Raw genomic sequence first — 23,736 nt, forward strand, 5'->3', positions numbered from 1 at the left:
ATGTTTTAAATTAAAATTCTTACATACAGTATTGCCCCTTTAAAACTGATTGCATGTCTTCAAATCTGAATACAAAGGCAGCTTCTTCCTGTTGAAAATGAAGCAGCATTTCATCCAACACACAGATAAATCATCCAGGAGCCCCACTGCAGGACTCTCTCCTCTGACTGGATGTTCTATGATCTACTCTTTACTTAATGAGATGTCATGTGCAGTTTATATAAAAGGTATGACCTTATTAAACTGTGAGTGAAAGGGTGAAGCAGTAGCTGAGGAAGGATAAATGGCAAGGCTGTGTAGAAACTCATTTTTGCTCATGGGACAGAAGCCCTCATTCTCCATTGTTCAGAGATGTATCACTGACATTTATGGCTCCTTTCAAATGGTGCTTCACCATAAAACGTAGGCAATATTAAACATTTGAATATTCCTTTTTGTTCAAACTGATTTTATTTAGAAAAACAATCCATCAGAAAAAAATCCTCTTTTAATTCAAGTGTGTAGAAGGCCTACAAATAACACTGCAATCAGTTGTTAAATACAAAAACAAACACATCAAATCAAATTAAGTGCATCTGTGTTCTTTGGTCTGTGTATCACATACAGCAAAGAACTCAAAGAAATGGATCCATGATTGAAACTAGAATTTTGCGAGAAATGCATAACAGTAAGTAAAGTAAGAGATTATTTCCCAAAGAGCTGGGCTGCTCTTTGAATCAAACCGTTTTCCTGAGACCGCTCCAAGCTTTCCAAACCCCGTTCTTGTTATTCCTTTCCTTTAACTTGATTTCTGACAGCCAATTCAATTAGGCTGGATATGTGTGGGTGTAAAATAAGGCAACATGACAAACTCAGAAGATGGATGGCAACCTTTGCTTCACCATTAAAATCACGATTGCGTCGTATTGAAGCTCAGTCCATTGGCGTATTACCAGCAGCAGCAAAATGAACACAGCCTGGACTGCAGCGCCAGACAGGGTCATAACTAATCACCTTCTGCCGTTCAGTTGTTCTCGAAAAGCGTCTGCATGCTGGATTTTCATATTCAGCTGCCAGTGGCGGACGACAACATTTGGTATATCCAAAACTGTTAATTAAAAGTCTGTCTAACAAACAAAATTAAGAGAAAAATAAAGCTTAAAGCAGACTGAGAATGATTTAATTCAGTAAGTGTTTCGTTTTCTGACGATAAGGCGCGGTGACTCATCAGCCACCTGACCTTAACGGCCGTCTGCGGGGACGTGTTGTCTGGCCGAGCCACTGTCGGAGTCATCTGGCGCCAGGGAGGAGCTGACCTGTTGGTAGATGAAGGAGTAGAGGCTGACATCAGGGCGCCGACTGAGGCAGCTCTTGCACACTGAGCTGTAGTACTGCCCCAGGAGATCATACACCACCCCTGTAACGGAGACAAGGAGATTGTGTATGTTGTCTGGTCTCTACAGTGGACTGATATCACAGCAAGCAAAATATGGACTTCAGGATTAACAATCAAGAATAAATCCTATTCCAAAAAGAAGAAATATTAATCCAAAACATTATTAATCATGTTATTATTTCATGCATCACACAAAAAAGACTGTCATACAGTTCACAGCTGCACATAAACAAGAAGCAGGCAGAGCAGTTGTTTGCCTTACCGACACTGATCTTCCTCTGAGTGAGGAAAGAGTGCATGTTGTGGACATCTGTCATGAGCTGGCTGTCACCAAAGGTGAAATAAGCCACATCTCGGCCCGCCTCAGCAGCTGCCAGCATCTGGAGCAGAGCTGGAGGAAAAGAAGCCGGTGGTAAATCTCAACAGAGAGAGTGGCTTCACTACAGTGCATTGAAACAGATTTGATTGAAATTCTCATCTTCTTACTTGTAAAAATACAGCATTGTCTAAATAAACAGAGATATGAGGAGCTGATGCTGCCATTAAAAGTGTGCAGCAGCAGACTCTGTGGCATGTACAGTAAAAGGTAAGTAATCGGGGGAATAGGTCTCACCCCCACTGAGAAGTCGGGATTAGTTACAAAGAGAGGCCAGGTCTGGCCCTGGAGAGCTGTGAATATTTTAAGAGACTGGAAATATGTCTGCTGATTAATGAAGGTTGGGACAGTGGTTACGTTAACGAGCTAAACTGAATCAACATTTTCAGGAAGAGGGCTAAGCTGAATATGTCTACACTTCAGCAGTTTCTCTCCGCTGCTCTGTTTTTACTGCTTTGCCCAAAGATGATCTGACAATTAAAAAAAAAAAGGGGAGGCCACAGAAGGTAAACCCAGGAGGAGAACAGCATGTGAATAACGCAAGCCTTCCCGTGAGGCATGCCATTAAGCAGACAGTGGGTGCCTATGGAGAGCTGTAGCTTACTATAGCTAATTAACAAATATTCATGGATGTATAGTTTGCAAGCACAGTGGCTATAAAGTGAGAAAAGGAGGTACTACTGCAAACGGTTAGCATAAACTCTCCAGAAGCTCCCTGCTCAGTGACAGTGATACAAGGCTCAGACAAAAAGCTGGAACGGATTGATGGACTCGAGCTGGCGATCAATTTCACTATTAATGAAACATATTAACTTTGTCATTTGATCAATAGAAGGAAGGCGACGAATAGGCCTTAACTAAATGAACGCATTCCTGGAAGACAAATGGTTGCCCACACTGATCTGCTGGTGCCTTTCAATCTGAAATATATTCTGTTACATCCAGGAAAGAGAATCTGCTTAGACTGCCAAGAGCTCCGAGAGGATCTGAGCACATTTCTCCTCAAGATCTACTGACGGAAGCTTTACGTCAGCGCTTACCTTTCAGACGTGTGTCGCCCCCAAAAACACCACACCCCCAGTTTCCTGTAGCCACCGCTGCAAGGTTTTGTTTTTCATCCTCAGGGCGAGCAAAGCCACAGTATGCCTAAAGGAAGGAGAGTAAAGGAAGGATGAGATGCAACATATTAGGAAAGGAGATGTGAAAAAAATATTTGATTTTTGGTGGTCAATTTTTGGAGTGCCTAAATTTTAAACTTGGACAGTCAAACAAAGGAGCAGACAATAAATATAATGCACTAAGTAGCAAATATGAAGTGATTTCAGATAATGCCGCTGCCTCACAATGAGCAATAAAAACTGTGAATGGAGCAGCTTTTCTTGGGATGACATTACATCAAATCTTTAGCCACATGAGACTTGGCTGCTCATGTAAGTAACAGCGCTGACGAGCCACAGGTTCAGGGATCACCTTTACTGTTCCAGATCACCGGTATGTTTTATAAGAACCAGGCGCACAGAACGTCTCCGTCCTATCAAACATAAATGCGATATAGAAAGCAACAAAGTAATTCCATTTCCCCCGGAGGCCTGTGCTTGACACATCATTCAGTGCATGAACACATAAAGGTTGGTTGGCCTGGCTGAGCATACATTTTTAACATTGTGTCATTTGGCAATATTGTGTCATTTCACACCGCTTGCCTCAACTGAATTGCCACTGGTGTAAAATTGGTGTGGGACATTTTAATAACTGCACATTACGGACTAAACACATGCGCATCGACGAGAGCGCTTGATATGACAACATGTCCGGTGGGCTGTACCTCACATGAGGAATAATGAAAGTCCTGAATGAGCCCTGGACATTCATTTTCACATTATAAATTAGGTGAATAGTGAAAATGAATTGTGAGTGCCCATCCTCCCTCTGACCAGTCATAAATTCTGCCTTCGAAAGGGCAGATGTGACAGTTAGCTGAACAATATTCGAAACAGGATTGATCTTCATGTTGGTGCATTCTTCACACCCTTGTCAGAGCTGTCAAACTCCTCCATGCTTTCTGACAGCAGACTTGACAACATCAACATCTTGATTTTCTATTACGAATGGATATCTCTGTCTGAGAAGATTGCAGACATGCTCAAAATTCCATTTAAAATACCTGTGATGTAAATTTAATAATTTTGATTGATTATCCTGAGGTCATTTATGTTCATTATAATTCATTCTGGGCCTAATGGACAGTGTAATAAGTAAGATTAAGCTTATTCTCTACAAATGTGACAATCCATCAGTCTGTATTACATACATATGACACTATGATTCAAATATTTACCCTGAAAATAGTAAGTGAGAGTCAGTGTCATCTCAGCTGACATTTGTGATGACATTTGTGATTATCAACCTAATAGATTGACACTAAAGTCATTAAATCTGTGTAAACCGGACATGAAGTGAAATGGCAATTAAGGTTGAAACACAAAATTACTGCAGTCATAAACCGTTGAAGAGATTATGGAAGATCAAAGCGTAACATCAAAGTGGGAGACCGCCGCCACATTTCCTCTGCAATAAATTATACAAACTCTTCATTTGTCCACAAAACAAAAAAGTGCACGTACAGCAGCACTTCTCTGCAGTTTCTAACACTGGTTTTCCAATAAGCTGACACCACAGTCTGATCTAAACCAGTGCCAAGCACAAGAGCAAAAGGCACGACCCCGTACAGTTTGTTTTGTGACATGTAGATCAAAGAAACTTAACAGAAAGAAACAAAAATGCTCAAAGGAATAACAGATTAAGAAAGAAGTAAAAGATAACCTTGTTGAGTTCTCGGTTGATTTTCTCTGGGTGAAACTGTTCAAGAAAGTTCTTGAAGTGCAGCGCATCAATGGCCACAATCTCTGTGCATCTCCTCTGCCACTCATCCCTGAAACAAATCAAATAATTGGTTTTGCACCATTTTAGATACAATAAAACAACTGGGCTTTAGTTCAGCGAGGCAATTATTCCTTACAGTTACATACACATTGGAAATAAGAAGTTGCACAAAATGAAGTCAATAAAACCTGAAAGAATTCATGCTTTGTGGCTGTTTTTTTTAATTTCTGGTAAGACATCGAAAGATGTCTGAATTCAACATCATGATGGTGCTAGATGAAAGGTCAGAAAATCACCAAAGGTATTACAGTTCAGCCTGAGGGAGACTGTCTGCACCAAATTCTATGGCAATGAATCCAACAGTTGTTGTAATATTTCACTGAAAACACCAAATATGAGCCTGATGGGGGCGCTAGAGGAACCAAAAGCAGGATTTATGATGACCATGAATGTCTATACAAATTCTGATTGCAGTCGAGTTCACCAAAAGCAGTGGCTGATGTTTGTCTATTGTGTCACGTCAATTTTGTGCTAGCACACTCATGTGCAACTAGATTATGACATCACTGCTATCAGTTTGCAAGGCTGTGTAAATTCTTATCATTGAGTAGGTAGTTGTTAGGCTTTTAAGGCTTTTAAAGCAGTTTAAAAATCATCTTGTTGACATGAAAGGTTATATTAAAAGGTTGTTTCACAAATTTGTACTCTTAAAAGATAGTGTAATGAAGAGTTGAATGACTTTGAAACAGTTAATTCTTTTGTAATGAAGATTTCTTTATTTCCCTGCCAGAAAAAAAACAGCTTTGTTAAAGCATCTAGGTCAAATAAATACCTTGGAGTTGCATCCTGGTGGCTGCCAGTCCATTGGTAGGTCCGAGAATAGCCTGAGTATTTACTGTACTGCTGTGTACCTGTAATAAGAAACGGGGACATTAGTCTCACACCACTGCAAAGCCAGAAATAAAGAATATTTCTAGAATTGTTTAGGTGACAAGACTGAAAGGGAGGTAATATTACACTGTATTGGTAGGCACATAACATCCAGTGTAGACATTCATGATAAAAAACGGAAAAAATGGTTTAAGGAAAATAAAACCAGGGTTTCAATTTTGGTGTAATAATCCTCAAGTAGCTAAAATCAATACGTTTTTGATTTAACATAGATGCATAAACTCTGATATGGCAGCGATCAAGACCCTGTAAGAGGTGGGAATAATGCTACAAAGACTGAGTGTCAAAACTCATCAACTAACAAGTGAAAAACCAAACACAAAAGAAAGAAACGTTTTGCTGAGGTGTGCAACAATACAAATTGCTATAAAAATTCATTTTACTAACAAAAGGTTTTCAGGGGGCGTGTCTGTGGTGGTTCGGCCTGATGCGATCAAATGAAACAGGAACAGCTGTCTCCTGACAAGAGGAAGGTCAAGCTATTAGCCCCCTCCCCCTTGAAACAATGTGAGAGGCAGCGGCTGACCGCCAGCCCACAGGGGAACACTCACCACGCGGTAAAACAGGGAGTGGAGGGTGGGGAGGCAACAGCACAGTCAAACAAATGAGGCCACAAATTAACTTCCCATTCATTAGTGCTCATTAGTACCTGACTGTCGAGAGCACTCGCTGAGATTCTAAATGCTGCAAAGTGAATAAACCAAGTGATTAGTAGTGGGGCCTTGGTCAGCAGGTATGAGGAGGTGCACACGGGGGAAGGGAATCTCTAGAGCGCACTCCACTTGACAGACATTTCACTAATAACCAGCTCACTTTTTTTTTTTTTTAAGTAATAAGCAAAAAGACTGTTCAAATGCAGTGGAGATCCTAATCTGTTTTACCAGTATGCCAGTAAAACAAAACTGATAAGCTAAAAGCAGAATGGGTATGTAACAAACTACCTAAATTGATAATAGTGGTCCAAATCCCAGCAAGAAAGACACTACGAGAGGATATCGAGGGGCTGCGACAGCTTTTTACAAACTCAACTTGCTCCTGCCTGGAAGCTAAACGTCAAATCATTTGTATCCACACTGAATTGGGAGCTTTAATGCTACTAAAACAATTTCTGGACAAAAAAAGAGGTAAAATCTGTACAAAGTTATATAATCTGCTGGTTCATAAGATTTCTGGACAGCAGCATAAAGTCACAGTGAAATATCTTCTCTCTGATGGCATTAAAGTTTGACTGATGCATAACAGCAGCCAACTGGCAAACTAATCCTGTCCTGTTTATTTGGAGAGCCTCTGATGAGATGTGTGTACAGAGCTGACAAAAAGCCACTAAATTAAACAGCTTAGACAGCATATTATACTGATGATTACCAAAACAATTCAACAAACTCACTGTGTAGCAACAACAGACAGTAGGTAACAACTATATACAATAAGTTGCTTTAAGAATATCTGAAAATATCCTTGTATCATTATAAATTAGATATAGAAATGTATGGCATTTTAAGTTAGGGTAGGGTGAGTTAAATTTACTCTGTTACGTGTACTTGAGTAAGTTTTTTGAATGAATTGTACTTGCAGATTATGTTACAAGGCAAGCGGTCTGCTGGTTGCAGCTCTGCTAATGCTCTGTTATCCTACCACAACCACGCCTTCACATGACTAAAAGCAGGAGTAGTTATTAACTACTCAAGTAACTTTATCATTAAGTACTTTTGTACTCTATCGCAAGTTATTTTTGATGTATACTTTTACTTGAGTAAAAAGTAAACTTGCATAAATGATGCTTTACACTAGCTATTTAACAAAGTATGCACACACCTGACCTTCACTGATCCACCAAAAATATCAAACTCTATGATCAACTATATTTACGTTTGAAAGGACCGACCTTCACAAACAATTTGGATTGAGATTTTTCTAATACAACCCTATTTGCGGTGGAAAGATCAATCTTGGCCAACGAAGATGTGTCTGGTTATGAGAAATAATTTCTAAATAACAAATAGGTCACATAAAAATCAGCAGGTTTAATCACAATGTTTCTGAAGGTTGTTTCATTCATGTGTAAATACATCAAAACAAAGTGTCTCATATTCGTGGTGGGCCAGAGACTGTGAAATGTCAGAGGTGCATCTCATTGCCATGTTGAAGCAACTGACAACATCAAACGTGGATATCACTGTTTCTCACCGCTACAAAAATCATAGTTGTCTACAATAAGAAGAACATTAAGAGGTTTCTTTTTTTTAAAAATCCATAAATTGGCCACCACTGGTTTCTTTGAAGACTATTTTTAACCATGTAAACCACCAGTCACACTGATGATTAATAAGACAACAAGATTTTGTGCAGAGTCAAGAAAAATGTCCACACATATCCTGCTTGCGTCAAGCTGCAATGCATTGTCTGGTCAGTGCTGTCATCGGTGAGTCATATGACTTCTCCTTGATACTGTTTATACTTTTGACCGCCCCAATGCCAGCCAGATATCTAGCAATCAAGGAAAATTCAATTAGGCCCGGGCACTTTTGCAAATTTCAGAGCAGAGGTAAGATCCATTAGCTTCCCTACTGTATGCCAAAAGGTATCACTGGGGAGTAAGATTTACAACATGGCCACAATGCAGCGAAGGCATGGACTTTTTTTTTTTACAACAGGGGGACAAGAGATACGGGCAGGGTTTAATAAAGATGATGGAATGGAAGAGTCCATTAGCGGAGCAGGTCTTGGGCAGGTCTTCCAGCTATAATTAATTCTGGGGCCCAGTAATAAAGTTAAGTGGCGTAAGTGGAAGCGAGGGATGGATGGCCGGCAAGAAGTCTGAAGGTGACTCGCCAAAGCGAGAAGACCTGATGCAGCGGTATGACTGCTGATCAGGAGGGCGGAGGCTCTGTTGCCTCACTTCCTGTCCTAATCCACCACACTTGTTATGCAATGCTACGGCAGTGTCAGACAAGACATTTGTTTTCCTATCCTACTCAAATCACTTTTCAGTTTGATGTTTTTACTTCATTTTGCCAGAGGCTTAGGATTAAATGCATTGTCATACATCTATTTGATTCATGTAAGTTAACTCAGAAAGAGCTCACAAGATTTATTGAAGCAGTAGTCTTGATTAAAATTATTTCTATTGTTGCCGAATGACACCTGGATTTGTGTAAACTTCCTTCAGTTCAGACTAGCGATTTCTATGTTACATAACATGAGTTTTCTAACCTCTTCATCAAATGCAATCAAACAGCTTTAGTCCAGACAAACAGTGTCAGAAAGGTAAAAAAAAAAGAAGAAAGCACAGAGGGGAACCATCAGCCTCCTGCTGAGACTTCTTCAGTCAAGCTCTTGTTACTGGGTCTACTGGCCTGCCTCAGTGTTGTTTGTTGCAACCACTCAATACTGAAGTCAATGGGAATTACTCAGCAGAGAGACCCAACAGAGCAATCAGGACAGTCCAATCTCCAACTCCCGACTGATGCAACTCTCCCCTTTGCAGCCCATCAAAAGGAAACATTTGACAAGGACAGATTTGGAAAACAGGGCAATTGCCACAAACATCCTTTTGCCTCTTGCTGAGCCAGGATGGGGTAAATTGGAGGTGTGAGCTGTGTGTGACTAGAAACGCCCATCATGTCTCTTCTGTCAAATCGTAGGTCAAGCATGAGAAAAGTGAAGCCAGGACATTATTGATCTAATCTAGATCAACAGACTAAATCGTGAATAATTGAACAGTAGGATTCCTTCAGTGGAAATTATTGTTAAACAAGGTGTGGGAGGGTTTTTGTGCACTGACCTGTGATGATCAGACAGTCATTATGATCCAGTGCTTCAGTGAAGAGGCGAGAAACAATAAGCTCGGGATTGATCAGAAAGCGGATTTCCTCTTGAACTAGACCAGAACTGGTGACTCCTCCTCCTACAAACTTATTGGCAAAATCCACCTGCAAATCAAAACAGATGACCGATGATGAAAGAAATCACAGTGGAACATTCACACCCTTGCAGGATCTACTGAATTGTTTAGTCACATGCATGTATTGTTATAAAACTAAACTGCAAAAATCTAGATCAGGGGTTACCAATTTACAGCATATGATTGAGGGCTGCACAGGAAAACCCATAAACTTGTCCTGGGATTTGTTATTGTTCTCATAATGGTGTTTAACATTAAGTTCCTGAATTACTTTTTTCAGATAAGGCAGATAACTTTAACTGTCCCTCAAGGTCCGACAAAGTAAAAGCTGTACTTGAACCCACCACACAGACTACAGCCGACAGCTAACTAGCTCGTACATTCTGCGCATGCATAAGAGGAAATACCTCTCCATACCACCAGGTAGCAGTAGTCTGTATTTGCCATTCAAAAAGGGAAAACGGAAGACTCAGGACTGATAAACAAATCATCGTTGTGATAAAGCAGCTTTTTTCGACACCACTCTTGCTAATATAACTACTTCTAACCAAGAATACGTCAGATAAAAGAGGTTGAAATGGCACCCCAGAGGAAGCAAAAAATGACAAACTTTCCATTTCTTTGTCCCTTTCTCTTCTTGTGCACTGACTTGCTTAGCTGAACAGCCAAACAGAGAAGAGCTCAATCAGCCAAAAAGCTGCAGACAAGGGCCAACTAGTCCTGAAGACGTGGGACACACCACAACAACTAGGGCCACAGTCGCTCGTGGACAGCCCCGACATAGACCAGCAGTTTGTTAAGGCTCTTAACCATACAGCGTCTATTCTGTGGTGGCTTTTTCATGTGACTTCCATTTTATACTGCTAAGACGTCCACCAAAATCGCTAACTTAAGCATTAGCACTGATGACAGAATGAGGAGTCATGGACCGCGGATGATTAAAATAACATGCCTGCATTTCATGTCACATTAAGTGCCGCACAAAATGGGTCGCCATTGGTCAGTGGGCCGCATTTCGGGAGCCATTATCTAGATGAAAGTTACTGAACATATTTTGAACAACAGGAGTAAAACGCGTCATGAAAGGGTCTCGGCCCTTTCTCATATGTGATAGAATCCCTGACAACCTGACTGGGAAGGTGGCCTCAGGTGCTGGCATTACTCAGACATCTGTCCCCTGTGCCAAAATGCTCACCAGAGGAGCAGCACTTAGGAAGGCTGCTGCCAGTGGCAAAAATCAAAACAAGAGAGCAGTCCTGCAGTCTAAGTAAACATCTCCCTCCAGTCACAACATGCTGTGAAATTGACTGCTGACTGATGCCCCGGATATCCTTTGCTGCTTGTGTTCCTGCAGGTTTGTGGCCAGATCAATCATGACACTGATTTACTTGTTTATTTCGGTCTGTTTATGATTCAAAAGAAAATACGTGTCTCATTGCTCCAGCTCAGACACAGGCATGAGAACTCATTGTTTTAGTCATAAAGCAGCCATGTGGAACATATATTCCAATTTCAGGACTGACAGTTGTTGCTCATTGGCCTGTAGACAGCCCAGACCAACCCCGTCACAACCCGAAGGAAGAAGCTGCAAGGGAGCAAGAAGCAGTCTGAGAGTAGATCTCCCCAAACTGGTCACTCAATTCTGGGACAGCGAGCCAACCTCCAAAGTCTGCTTTGACAGGCTGTCAACAGCACCCCACCCCAGCAGAGCATCCATCAATCGGGGCCGCGGCGTGCCCCGGAGCTGGTCATGTGTGCACGTCAACTGTCAGCTTGTGGCAACTGGAGGCAAACAAAAGGTGAAAGGCAGAGCGGGCCATCCTGACAGTGCACAGGAAGCATGGCCGACACAGAGAGCAGAGGAGGCTCAGAGGCCTCGACCCCAGTCCCAGCACACACTCCCCGCGACGTGTCTCAGGCTCCCTCAAAGGCCTTTTCAGCAGTAGTAAGCATTCTGGGTGAAAGACTCCAGAATGTGGTGGCTCAGTGATTGACTACAACAGAGGGAAAAGAGGATGGGAACCAAGCACAGTGAGGAGTGTATCTCAAACTAAGAGCTCCTCCAAGCAAGCAAACAGGATTTTGCAAGGTAAAGTCCCTTCAAATCACACCATCATGTTGTCTTTCTACAAGTGAACTTCTCCTCTTACCTGAAGCATTCCATAACCATCGTCCTCAATGGTCCCTTCACAAGTAATATGGAGGTTTGTAAGCGGAGTCTGTGAGCTGAAACACAAAGAACGAATTGTTTTCCAGTTATCAACCACAACTGAGATGGTGGACCTTTTGATTTGTGGCAGAAGTAACTGACAAACTAGAACTACTCATAGTGCTAATAATATTTTTCTTTGATTACAGTGTCACCTTTTCCAATTCAGAGGTTTGTCCAATCTTTTTCGTGTGAATGTTACAAGTCCATTGGGCTCTGAAAAGCAAAACAAAGGAAGTAATAAATGTCACTATTATTTTTTACTTTACATCTATTAAAACATATTACAGTAACATAAAAAGAAAAATGAATGTGGACACTTACTTTTCTCAGTGAAACTTCTGAAATAGCACATCAGGGTTTTCAGCTTTTCAGTCTTCTGTGAGGAGGAGCCTTCAAACAGCCTGAGGGCAAGAAGATATTATAAGATATTAGAATACATGTTATGTTCTCTCCTCAGTTTTAGCACACTAAAACTGTCTGACCATCAGGACTCATTTGAAAAGAAATGGATTATCTCGGCTTTTACAACAGCTAAAGAGATACTACTGAGGAACTGGAGGGAAAAATGTCCACCCATTTATGAGACGTGGACTTCATCAATGGTGGGACTGGCTACTTATGAGAGGGTGACACACTGTCTGTTGAACAAGCTTGATCAGTACACGTTAACATGCGGTGTAACCAATGGGACTGCTGTGCATGACCCTGGATACGATGCCAGTGTGTGAATGTGTGTCTTTTATTTATTTCATCGTATTTGTTTCTTCGTTCCCCTTTCTCAATTTGTGCTTGGGAGAATTTAAGTATTCATATATTCATATCTGGATTGGTTTGTGCTCATTTTAGTATATCGTTTTTAATCAATTGCACAAGACAAATAATACACTTTTATCAAAAAACAGAAGTAGAGGAAAGAAAAACTAGTATAACCTGTCCATTTCTTAAAAATGATATAAGATAACATAGATTTTACTTGATACGTTTATAATTTCCCAATATTATTTTATTATACATTGTTAAACTGAAAAATATTTGAGAAGCTGGATGGATGTTTATTTATTTCTCATAGCTCTCCCACCAATTTAAGCATGCACTGTTTTTGTTCAGTTGTTTAAACTAAAACAAAAAGGGAAAATGTGCATTATAAAAAAAATGAAGCACACTTTTTAAGCAATCAGTTAATACATTTTCACCAACAATTAAACAACTGCAGCCAAGAGACCAGGCAGGGAAAACGACTCTGTATAACCAGCGCCACAGAGACACTCCACTTTGGCCATGTGAGTTCAGTCATGCTTTAACTTTTGATATGAATTAGTTCATCTCTCACTCAGCCTCCCTTTCAGTCACTAGCCGATTATGTAGGAGTTCCTTCGTTGGTACGACAATGGAGTTGCCCCAGGCTTGCCATCACGGAGTCACACTCATGTGCCACTTCACAGCACTCACACAAAAAAAAAGGAACAGAGAAGGAAACAGGGCTCTCTCCTTGGGGATACATTAAGAAGCCCTGTGTCCCTTTTAACAACAAAGTCCTCAGGAGGCAAAGAGGTCAATCCCCCTGAAATATAACACAAAAACCAAAACACAAAACGCTGCTTGAGGTGAGGTGCAGTGGGCGGGTTTGAATGCACTTTAAGCCCGCCATGTCCCTCCCGAGCAAACTCTATAAAGAACCCCACAGCCCGCCTCACATGCCTAAAGAGTGAGAAATTTCATGCGAGTGAAATAACGACAAAAGCTTGATGCACTGAGAGCCCTTTAGGGGACAGGAAACTCATTCATCGAAGTCAACTCCTGCATTTTTTTTTTTCCAGTGTGGCCTCTTGAAACAATCGTGCGCTGTTTTGTGTTGTCCTCGGGCCAAATGTCTTTGACATTAGCTAGCCACAAGTGAGAGCAGGCTTTTAGTAACAAATCTCAAAAGGGTCTTTGAGGAATAGAGAATTAATACACAATTATATAACATCAATACACCCCCCACAGATGTGAAGAAAGCTATGATGTAACTCAAGAAAAGGGTATAAGTGACTACAGTATGTATACAGCAGGGTTTCTGCATCACCAGCGCAAAAAACAGGGAACTCCAGCTGGGAAACTACATGAGCTGAAAGCACTTCACGTTAAAATAATAAATAAAATACAGTTTGCTGAAGAATACTTTGAATGACAGAGCCAATGTAGTAATGGTCTGTTTTATCTCAATGCAATTAAGAAGTCTGCGTTGAGATAAAACAACACCTGAAGATAAAAAGCTTTGCTTTTATTTTCTCTACCTAATCCTGTGGAAAAAAATGCAGAGAAAAGGAGAGAAAAAGAGTTTGAATCCCTCAGATCTTTATAGAAAGTTATAGTAGAAAAATAAATGATTTAAATAAAACACATTTCAAAGCATTTAATATCTTTCTTGCAGGAGAATTTTTAGCTGTAGCCTAAAAAGATGACTCTGGCTTTCCTTTCAAATCGCAGCGAAACCTCTATGTGAATGAAATACTGATGCGATTGAACTCCGTTACAGCCTTCTGCAAAACAGCCAATGGCCTTCTCCATTGTCAAAAGCAGCCATCTGAGTCAATGTTAATCTAATTCCCTGTTCCATTTAGGTAATTACACTGTGATGCCAACAGAGATGGGGGGACATGACTGAGCAGCGATCTGCAGACTAGTTTTTGCATTACACCACCCAGTCCATCTCTGCAGTGAAAGCTTGCAAGTCTTAAAAAAAAAAGACGCCCCCTGCCCTGCTCTTTGTCATATTCCTATTTATTATTCTGACAAGTGCATTGTATAGTTCTGGTGAGCAGCGTGGCTAAAGCCAACATCCGCTATGTGCGTTTAGAAAAATCTCAAAACAGTGCATTTTTTAAAAGGTAAAAACTCTAAGTCAGACTGACCACTGTCTCTGATCAATATATTCTTGTTATAAGACAGTGTTTGCTCATGTATAATTAAGAGTCTACATACAATGTAAATGTTGTATGCTCTAACACCCAGCCAGATGATAAAATGACTGGTGAGTAAAGCATATACAGTAGTGCCCCCTCATGGAAAGTTGTCACAGCAGCATCATTTACAACCTTTGATTCTGCAACTTTAAACATCATGTATGAAAACACCACATCCCTCGATTACCTGAAAAAGTTGATGTCCGGGTAGTTCCAGTATTCGGTCCTTCGGGAGTTGCGTCGGGGAAAGGTGCAGAAGAAGGCGTTGGCGAGCAGACATGCCACCTGCTCCTGAGACATGGTGATGGAGTGGGTCGTGCCTCTCTTGAGGAGGGGTATCGGCTAGAGGAGGAACAGAGGTAAAGTCGAGGAAGGTCAAAATAATTTGTTTTGTCGATTTGCTAAACGAGACATTGAAGTATGTTGCACAAATGTACTAATTTGGCACCACTCTGTGCTTCTTGAATCAGCCATCATAATTACAATCAACGTCCATCACTGCTCACAAGAGATCCATACTCCTAATAAAGGCTATGATTTTATAAATAACCAGTGCATCTGTATAAGCAATTCTGTAATGACAACAGGGAGAGCTTGCTGCATTAAGACTATACACAGACAGGTAAAATTATTTTGTTTAGCTGCAAGGTGCAAGGGCTAAAATGATTTTTTAAAGCCTCCAATATTCAGCAAGCTATTTAACAGGTTCTCATGTTGTAGTAGAGCAATGTGCCAGCCCATTCAGTTTCCTTCAGTGTTAATCTCTCCATCTCTACACCTCGAACACAGACCAGAGATTTCAACAGAATCAATAGAATTTTAGATTAATTTGAGTAAAGCTAGAAAGTAAATGATTATACAAATTATCATAGAGGACTGCAACACACATCACAACTTAAACTGCTCATGTTTAGACTGATGCTTAATTTTGATGTCACACACAAATCTCTAAATACCATTTTAGGATACACTTGTATGCTTGGGTGATGTTTTTAAATTAATCAAACTAGCAATATGTTTAACACACAGATGTCAAACTAAAATTGGACGATTGGCTGCCTGGCCAAATTAAAACACAAAAACCTTTTTAATGAGACACACATTGCTCTTTATCATCCACACACCAAAGAACCAAATGACCGAAAGGACAATAAAGCATCGGACAAATGACCATCAATGGCTACGTGCCTTGACCTCTCCATTTTTACTACCATTTCACAGGATTATTTGTCATGTCGTGACCTTTGGGATCAACCTGCTGCGGTGATCTACTGTGTCACAGAGCAGTGAGTCAGTGTCTGTTGGTTAGCGATGGTTGTTACCTTGGTACAGAGCTCAGATGCTCTCAGTGCTAATTGCACCATGTCTGGCAGCAGGGAGTCAAACAGATGTTCGGCCGCATCAGGCTCCAGGACCTTGGGAGAGAGAGCGAGAGATCTGTTTATGTTTGTTGTTTTCGCCATGGAACTCAGCTGTGACATTATTAGCTGTTTGGGATGATTAGTTTGAGATGGACAGATGACATTTACAGCTCTGAACCATATCAAAATGTTGAGGCTTTATGTACATTTTTACAGAGACAAATACTAATGAAATATAAGCAATACCAAAAAACAATAAAAGTCCACTTCCTGACCAACAATATTGTGCATGCAGATGTAAAACAGCTAGTATTGTCATTTTTAAACGGATTGTAAAAGATTCAGATTCATATTATTAAAATACACCTGGCTATAAACGGTGGCTGTTATGATTCCTTGGGCAACCAATCCACATAAAATATATGTGTGGTAAACAGGGATTCAATATTGCTAATATATTGTAGGGATGACCATAGGTACTTTCACAAAATATTAAAGGGGCACTATGTAGTTTTGGAGAAGAAATTTAAAAATAAAAGGTAAAATAAGGTCCCCAGAACACTGTTTGAAGCTAGAAAGGTTGCAGGGTTTGTGAGATATAAACAAAGTAAAACACTATGAAATTGTGTTGTCAGTTTGTTTATTCAGTTAATTCAGTCACAGAAATGAAGTTTGTTTATTTAGTTTGTTTAAGAATAAAAAAATCAGTCAATGAAGATCTTTATCTTCTGATTAAAATCTCTTCCCCAAAACTACAAAGGTCATCTGTAATGTGGATATAATGACTGAGGTGGCTTAAGTGGGTAAAGACAAGTAGAACAAGTCAAACATTCTGGTTAGTTCAGATATCATTTACATAATTTACTGTAATGCAGCCTTTAAAACCAGGAAAAAACACAACACTTCTTAGCAAAATATAGTCTCATTTCACGATAATGATGTAATATCGATATATTACTGAGCCTTAACCAGAATCAAATATTCAAGTAACATAGACCAGCCAGCCATGACTTCCCCACACTGCCTAACTGCTCTAACATATCTTAGACAATATATACAACCCCTATTTACACCCATATTGGCTACAAAATGTCAGAATGATCAATCACAGAGCAATTTCATCAAGGTTGCACGGCCATGCCAGCTGATTAAACAGTCTTCCTGGAAGAGATGCAAATGATCAGCCGTTTGAAATAGAAAGGACAGTGTGTTTCCAGGACAAGGAGCCTTGACTGGTGATTTAGCCGAGGACATTTATATTATGGCAAAGGAAGCCTGACTAAACACTGTCATAAGTAATGACCTGGTTGACATCATAAACTGCTCCTATGGGCGTAATAAATGGAGGCGGTTGACAGGGCGAGGCGGTGGATATAGCTGAGGTAGTATAAGCCGAGCCCTTTAAATCAGCACGAGACAGTGCATCAAATCAACTGAACTTAACTCTTTGTATGACTTGATACAGGTCTGTACATCACACCAAACTGACAAAGTAATCAAGCAAGCTGCAAGACGGGGTGTGGGCAGTGAGAAACCAGAGCTCCCTTACAGTTTTAGCACGACGCCTCGCGCTCCTGTTCTGATTCCCCACAGGTCTGAGGCAATAAACCAGTCTGCTTGACTGCGTCTGTGGACGTGTGACCATGTAAAAATAAAACACTTGCGTGCTCATAACCGTAAATACAACCCTGGTTGGGCTGGAGAAAGAGAAATGAACAAAAACTGATGCTGTCCGTCAACAGCTTTTCCGTTATTCATAAGGTGTGCATGCACAGATGAATATTCAATGAAGCTGGCTCGCCCGTCACTCTATGCCATTCATGTCTACTTTTCTCTGACACTCACAATCATCCTGCTACAGTTTCTCCAATCTGGAGTCTCCAGGGGAAAAGTAAGTAAGTGAAAAATGGGGTACATTACGTAGTAATGTTTACCATTCCTTATTTACTTGTGTGTGGCACTGTAAATATATTAAACATTAAGGATTCTCTGTGATTGGTTTTTAAAATCAAACGTATTATATGAGCTAGTTTCTATCAATATATTACAGATGCTGTACTGCAGCCTAATTGCTACTGTCTCTTCAGCATATTAGACCGTTAAAACACAGATTCATTACTCAGTCTGTGAATAAATTCTGTAAAAGGCAGGAGCAATAAACAGTCTCCGTAAAGAGGAACTGTGTGTCAACTTTGCAATAATAGACAGCATAAATAAAAGAAATGTACATCTAGCAAGCAGGTATCTTTTACAGTCAAATATTCAAGTTTTAAAATGTTTACTGAACCAATCAACAAAGATACCAACATATCATCATCACCTCAATCAACACACAAATGTCTGATTTCATTGGTTATAATTTATGCTGCGCATCACTTCAAATCCAGCTCTTTTATAATATATTTAATGGTACTGGACATTTTGCTTTTTGAAAAATATCAAGTTTTGCCATTCCAAAATCCATCATATGGCTAAAGCCACTCAACATGTTCAGATTCTATCTAATAAAATTCCCATTCTTAAATGATTTATGACATACATAGGGCACACAACTGATTTAACAGTATAAAGCTGGAGTAAGGCATTCTCTGGGATGTAGTGTCAGCCATTTCTGACAAGTTACTAAACGTGACCTTTTGGCAAAACATTAAATTATTTCTCTAGACTCCCACTTTTCCTCTGAAGGACTGCAACATTCTCCCATGTGAAATCCATTACTGTTCTTGTGCAAAATGACAGAAACACATTTGACAGAACTGACATTCAAGAAAAAAGCGTTACATGTAGTTTTTGAGATATCATAAAAACATGTTTAGAAGCTGATGTTTTCCAGGTGATGCCATGCAGCACAGAGTGGATGAGCGCCTCCGTACTACAAGGAAAATAAAGCCTATTATGTGTCTACTCCTACAGGTTCAGGGTTTCTGATATCAAACAATCATGTCACAACACAGCGCATCTCTCCAAATGGATTATTCCCGTTCCCTTTCATGAGCCAGACAGTACAGCCCTCCCTGATTCTCTGAACAGGATGACGCAGAGCGCATCAAGACAACGGATGATGGATGGCCTCCAAACGAGGCTGGAGAAGACAACCAATGAAGCAACAGTGCTCTGGCCATCATGATGCAACTCAGGCCTATTTTATGTTTGGCCTGTACAAAGAATGACTTAGCTGGGGACAGTAAAACAAATAAATAAATAAAAATCACATGAACATCGCCTTTAAAAAAAAACTTGGAGATAAAATATGTACAAATAGATTACAATGTATTAACTGTGAGCAAGTGTTCAGGGTTCTCGCTACCATTCTAAGGATTAGGAGCAGCAGCCAAGTCATTTCAGACACAACCTAAGTAAAATCAATGTGAACAGCAGCAAAACTACTTAAATGACAAATATAATGATTGTAACTGGTCCCCACGCGACCCCTTTAGAACATTTTATAATTAAGCTTTTGGTTGTTGATTATTTATTATCCCCTTTAGCTTTTCCAAGTTTTTGTACACAGTTACAGTAATACTGTGGCCTAAAAAGATGCAAAATGTCATATTTTTAATCGAAAAATGCAAAATATTTTCACCTAATCCTTCCACAAACCCGGGATCACACTGGTGTTGTGACTTTATATAATGCTGCAAAAACCCAATGTTTGCACACACACGCCTGCAATGCTTGAGAAAACCTTTATAATAATACAGTTTAATACAGTTTTCACAAAACCTGTTAAAGCATTATTCTCAACCTTAGACAGGGATTTGCTTTAAAAAGAAACATCCGGGACTCTCATTCACCCTACATGACAGTCTCATTATAGTGTATGAAGTTATGATCACTGAGTTTTTAAAGTGGGTAAGAAACAAACACAAGGAAGACAGCTGCATTATTGTGATGACTTATTTCTGCATGTAGAGCGATGAAGATATTCGGCTTATCTATCAATTATGACTCCCAATACCACTTAAATACTCTTTATACCAAATTAAATCTAATCTGGTGTCAAATGAGGCATCCGTATCACTGTAACTGAACATAATGTCATCACTATCTAATGAACCATCTGTTCTTTCTTTGACCCGAGCTCTGTGACAAGAACCAGCACCGGTTCACGATGCCTTCTGTTGGTCAATCAAGTGTCATAATAATTTAACTAATCATTTAACATCCTCAACATGTGTGTCCATCTGTGTTTACATGTCTGCATGCCACTAATTAAATGACTCATTTTAAAAAACAAGAGACTTCATTCATGACTTCTGGTTCCAGTGATTCATAAAAAGACCAGTATTCATAACAAGAGGACAAATTGTTTACCTTAGTGCAGTACAAATGTAGTGCTGTGAAGTCCCATTTCTTGGCGTTTGAGGCATTGTATTTCAATATTGCATTCTGTAACAAATAAGTCCAACAATCACATAAAATTCAGAAGCAAAATTAATCTGTTTTGACATTTTTAAGTCAGAAATACTATATGTGTTTTCAAACAACGATGACAGAAATTCTGAGACCGTATGCCTCTCAGTTTCTGGGCTCATGACGCCATCTTGTGGCATTATCTGGTAACAACATCTATTGTGCACTGTGCCCCTTGTTTTACCAACTCAACCACATTAGGTTTTGCCACTAAAAGAACACAAATGTGGAACTTGCCTTCAAGTCAGATTGACTTGTAAATTCCTTGTTTAAAGTTTCCTTGATCAACTCCCACCGACTCTTATTCTGACGTTCTCTTGTTTCCTGTGGAAGAATACATTTGTTAGACCTCTGCAGGGTTATTCCACATATGCTAAGAATATCAGTGTGGCCTTGCTGTGGCCATTTCTTTCAATAAATTCATGAATTAATTTAATGAGTATTGTGTCTGGTGATTGCCATACCGTCTTTTGTCCCCCATTGTGTTTTATAGAAGCACATGCAGATTCGAGACATATGTGAATTTAAAAAGTTGCTTTGGCCTGAATAGATAGGCACAATAACTTGTTGAAACACTCAACAGTCTTACCTAAAGAGGTGTTTTCTTTGCCACAACACTTTTGCCACAACACAAAATTAAATATGAAAGTGCTCATCCTATCATCCTCATTAATAGCAGTAATAGACTGAATATGCCTTCAGTCATATAATGTAATTGCAGTGTTTACATGACCCATATTGATGCATGGTGTGCAATCAGTGCAAATAACATAATCCTTGTATTCATATAAACACTTTGACCTTTACCTCATCTTTTACAGGAAACAGGTTTGAACTGGAACAGGGCATCTTGACATGGACATCATCCCAAGTATCGTTAAACATAGCAGGATATGGCACAGGGGGTTTACCACTCTCAAGAAGGTCTGTCTGTCAAAGGAGTGAATGAAAACAAATGGTTTTGCCACATGTAATACCTGTGTGAACACCGAGAAGTCTGATTGACCATAAAATGAGGTAACAAGTTAGAGTTAGAATAATAACTTATACATTTCCAGAAACTTTGTAAGCAGTGTTGCAGAAACTTGCAAATACATTAGGTTGCCCATTTAAATTACTGCTGAATTATTAAACCACCTGAAATGCTTTGATTTGTATCAAGACATTAATGACTAATGGCTATTTATAGTATGTTAAGAAAAAGCCCCACAGCATTTTTTCTGTAAGAGGTACAAACATACTAAAAATAGTCGTTAGTCATACGTTTTTCTTGCAAAAACTTGCACGGTAGACACATGCTCCTGTGTCTACATGCTTTGACTGAAAAAGAAAAGAAATGCTCGAACCCTTATCATCACAGTGTGCTGGCCAGGAACATCCTTCAGCGGGGGAAGTGGTCCGCCACATTCAGGCATTCTCTTTAGCTCACTGATTGGCGTCCCTAGCCATTTGACATCAGCAGCAGTAGTTTCCTTGTCTGCATCTTGTTTCTCTGGAAACTTATCCGGCCTGCCTCGTCTCACAGGTAAACCTTGCGATGAGGTCCCTGAAAAGAAGTCTGTTATTCTGGTATTCTGTTTGACAGATTCCTCTGAGCTTTCTGAGGAATTGTGAGGCAGTGTATCCATAAGCCCACTCCCTACAGCATCCTTGGAAGCTGGTGACACAGGATTCTCGTCATACAGGTCTCGTTGTGTCAAGGGTTGGGTTTCTTCATCAGAGTCAGAGATAGATGGTTTTTCAGCATTTTGGCAGTCCAGAGACTGCACTGAGGTGCTTTCACAGCCACCATCTTCAGTCATTTCTACATCCTCTTGGGTTTGGAACACTTCAGCTGTACTTGGTTTATTTGCGGGCTTAAGCAGCCATCGTTCAAGAGTATTTCTGGGCTTCTGCTGCTTTCTGGGGCCGATTCTTTGGTGGACACCTTTCGTCTTTACACCACGCAAACCATCTGTCCCACTCTTTGGCCGTATGTCCATCTTTGACTCTGTGTTGTTTTGCCTTCTTTCTTGATCTACTGTCTCATTGTCTCTGGTCTGCATACATGAAGATGGGACTGAGGAATAATACAAAACAATATTGTTTACAAAGGGATATACACTGAAATAAAGTTTGTAGCTGACTCTGGCAGACAAATGTCATCTCACCAAATTACCTTTGAGAGAAGATGAAGGGGACGTTGTGGCACTGATTTCAACTCTGAGTCTCTTTGCTAAAGGTTCAAAGTCTGTCAGCGCAGTCATTCTTGAAAAGAAAACGGAACAGATGTCGATATTATTTTTAAACGACGGTGCTTATTGGAAGTTGACACATGGAAAGACACGTAATGTACTGTCAAACATTACTCACAATACAACTTGAGCTGACACCACGACTGAGGTGTTAGTTGGTTTTGTCCAGACTTTATTGGGCAATCCTTTCTTCAAGAGGTGAGCAAATCTTAAAACGTGATATGCCGCCATACATGACACAATCTATGTCAACACAGCACATAAATGTGCTTCAGTTAAAGACATAATTGTCCCGTGTTGCAATGTTGACTGACAAGTAGCGTTATCTCATTAATAAGCACTGGCTAAATATCTAAAATGCTGTTTTGTATTTTATATTATTCAGACTTTTGCCTTACGTCTAAGTTGTCGTCCGACAGGTTGAGAGATTGTGTAGAAACAACTGCCAGTAAAATATAGTTTATTAGCTAACGTTAGCTTACATGCTAACTAGCTCTGGACTACACCGGGTTGTCAAAACAATAGCCTGGTAGCCGTCAGACACTTAAGCGGGTATTATGAAGAGTGACAGCTTTATATTAGAAATACCTTCAAAGTACACCATGAGAGTTGAGGACATATGTTAGTCTTTGATTAAAGTTAAAACGCACCGCGGCATTTTTCAGTAATACTCAATATTTCTGCATTTCAACGGTGCCGCTGCTCAACTCCAAAACACTTCCGCGAGTGAGTGACGTATGCACCACTAAAACATCGCGAGATCTCCAACGCTCAACTTGTTCTCAAAGTTTGTAATGGCAAATCTGTTAGTTATGCCGAAATAACCTCGAAACAAAGCTCTTTTTTAATGGAAGACTTACTGTGTCTTCATATTAACAACGCCGATGAACTAAGTAATGAATGAGGACAGAAACTCACCCACGTGAAACAATTAATTAACGTCGGTAAGGTTAGTAAAGCTTGTTTAAGCGTCAATTAGCACAACACTTGCCATAACTAGCAAGTTACACCTTAACCTTTAGTAAAGATTAACTGTCTGGTAGATACCAATGCAAATATTGACTTGCCACTCCTCAATTTCA

General features: G+C 40.0%; 1 protein-coding gene across 4 annotated transcripts; it reads right to left on the bottom strand.

Annotated features, from left to right (window-relative positions):
* Nucleotides 1-439: 439 nt before the first annotated feature.
* LOC141016082 (poly(ADP-ribose) glycohydrolase-like) lies at nucleotides 440-23,642 on the bottom strand. Of its 4 annotated transcripts, none has more exons than XM_073490338.1 (18): nucleotides 23,573-23,642; nucleotides 22,773-22,897; nucleotides 22,579-22,667; nucleotides 21,767-22,479; nucleotides 21,228-21,350; nucleotides 20,658-20,744; nucleotides 20,322-20,396; nucleotides 15,969-16,061; nucleotides 14,834-14,988; nucleotides 12,023-12,102; nucleotides 11,854-11,914; nucleotides 11,640-11,715; nucleotides 9,370-9,517; nucleotides 5,467-5,545; nucleotides 4,575-4,683; nucleotides 2,792-2,897; nucleotides 1,638-1,766; nucleotides 440-1,396 (listed from the first exon to the last, which is right to left on the bottom strand). In XM_073490338.1, exons 2-18 carry the CDS (start codon nucleotides 22,883-22,885, stop codon nucleotides 1,221-1,223), a joined length of 2,412 nt encoding a protein of 803 aa, XP_073346439.1. In that variant the 5' UTR covers nucleotides 22,886-22,897; nucleotides 23,573-23,642; the 3' UTR covers nucleotides 440-1,220. The 4 variants fall into 4 exon arrangements, with proteins under 4 accessions (XP_073346439.1, XP_073346436.1, XP_073346437.1 ...); XM_073490335.1 differs by lacking the exon at nucleotides 23,573-23,642 and adding an exon at nucleotides 23,305-23,378; XM_073490336.1 differs by lacking the exon at nucleotides 23,573-23,642 and adding an exon at nucleotides 23,243-23,309.
* Nucleotides 23,643-23,736: the final 94 nt, after the last annotated feature.

This window comes from Pagrus major, chromosome 20 (assembly GCF_040436345.1).
Source record: "Pagrus major chromosome 20, Pma_NU_1.0".
Classification (NCBI taxonomy): domain Eukaryota; kingdom Metazoa; phylum Chordata; class Actinopteri; order Spariformes; family Sparidae; genus Pagrus; species Pagrus major.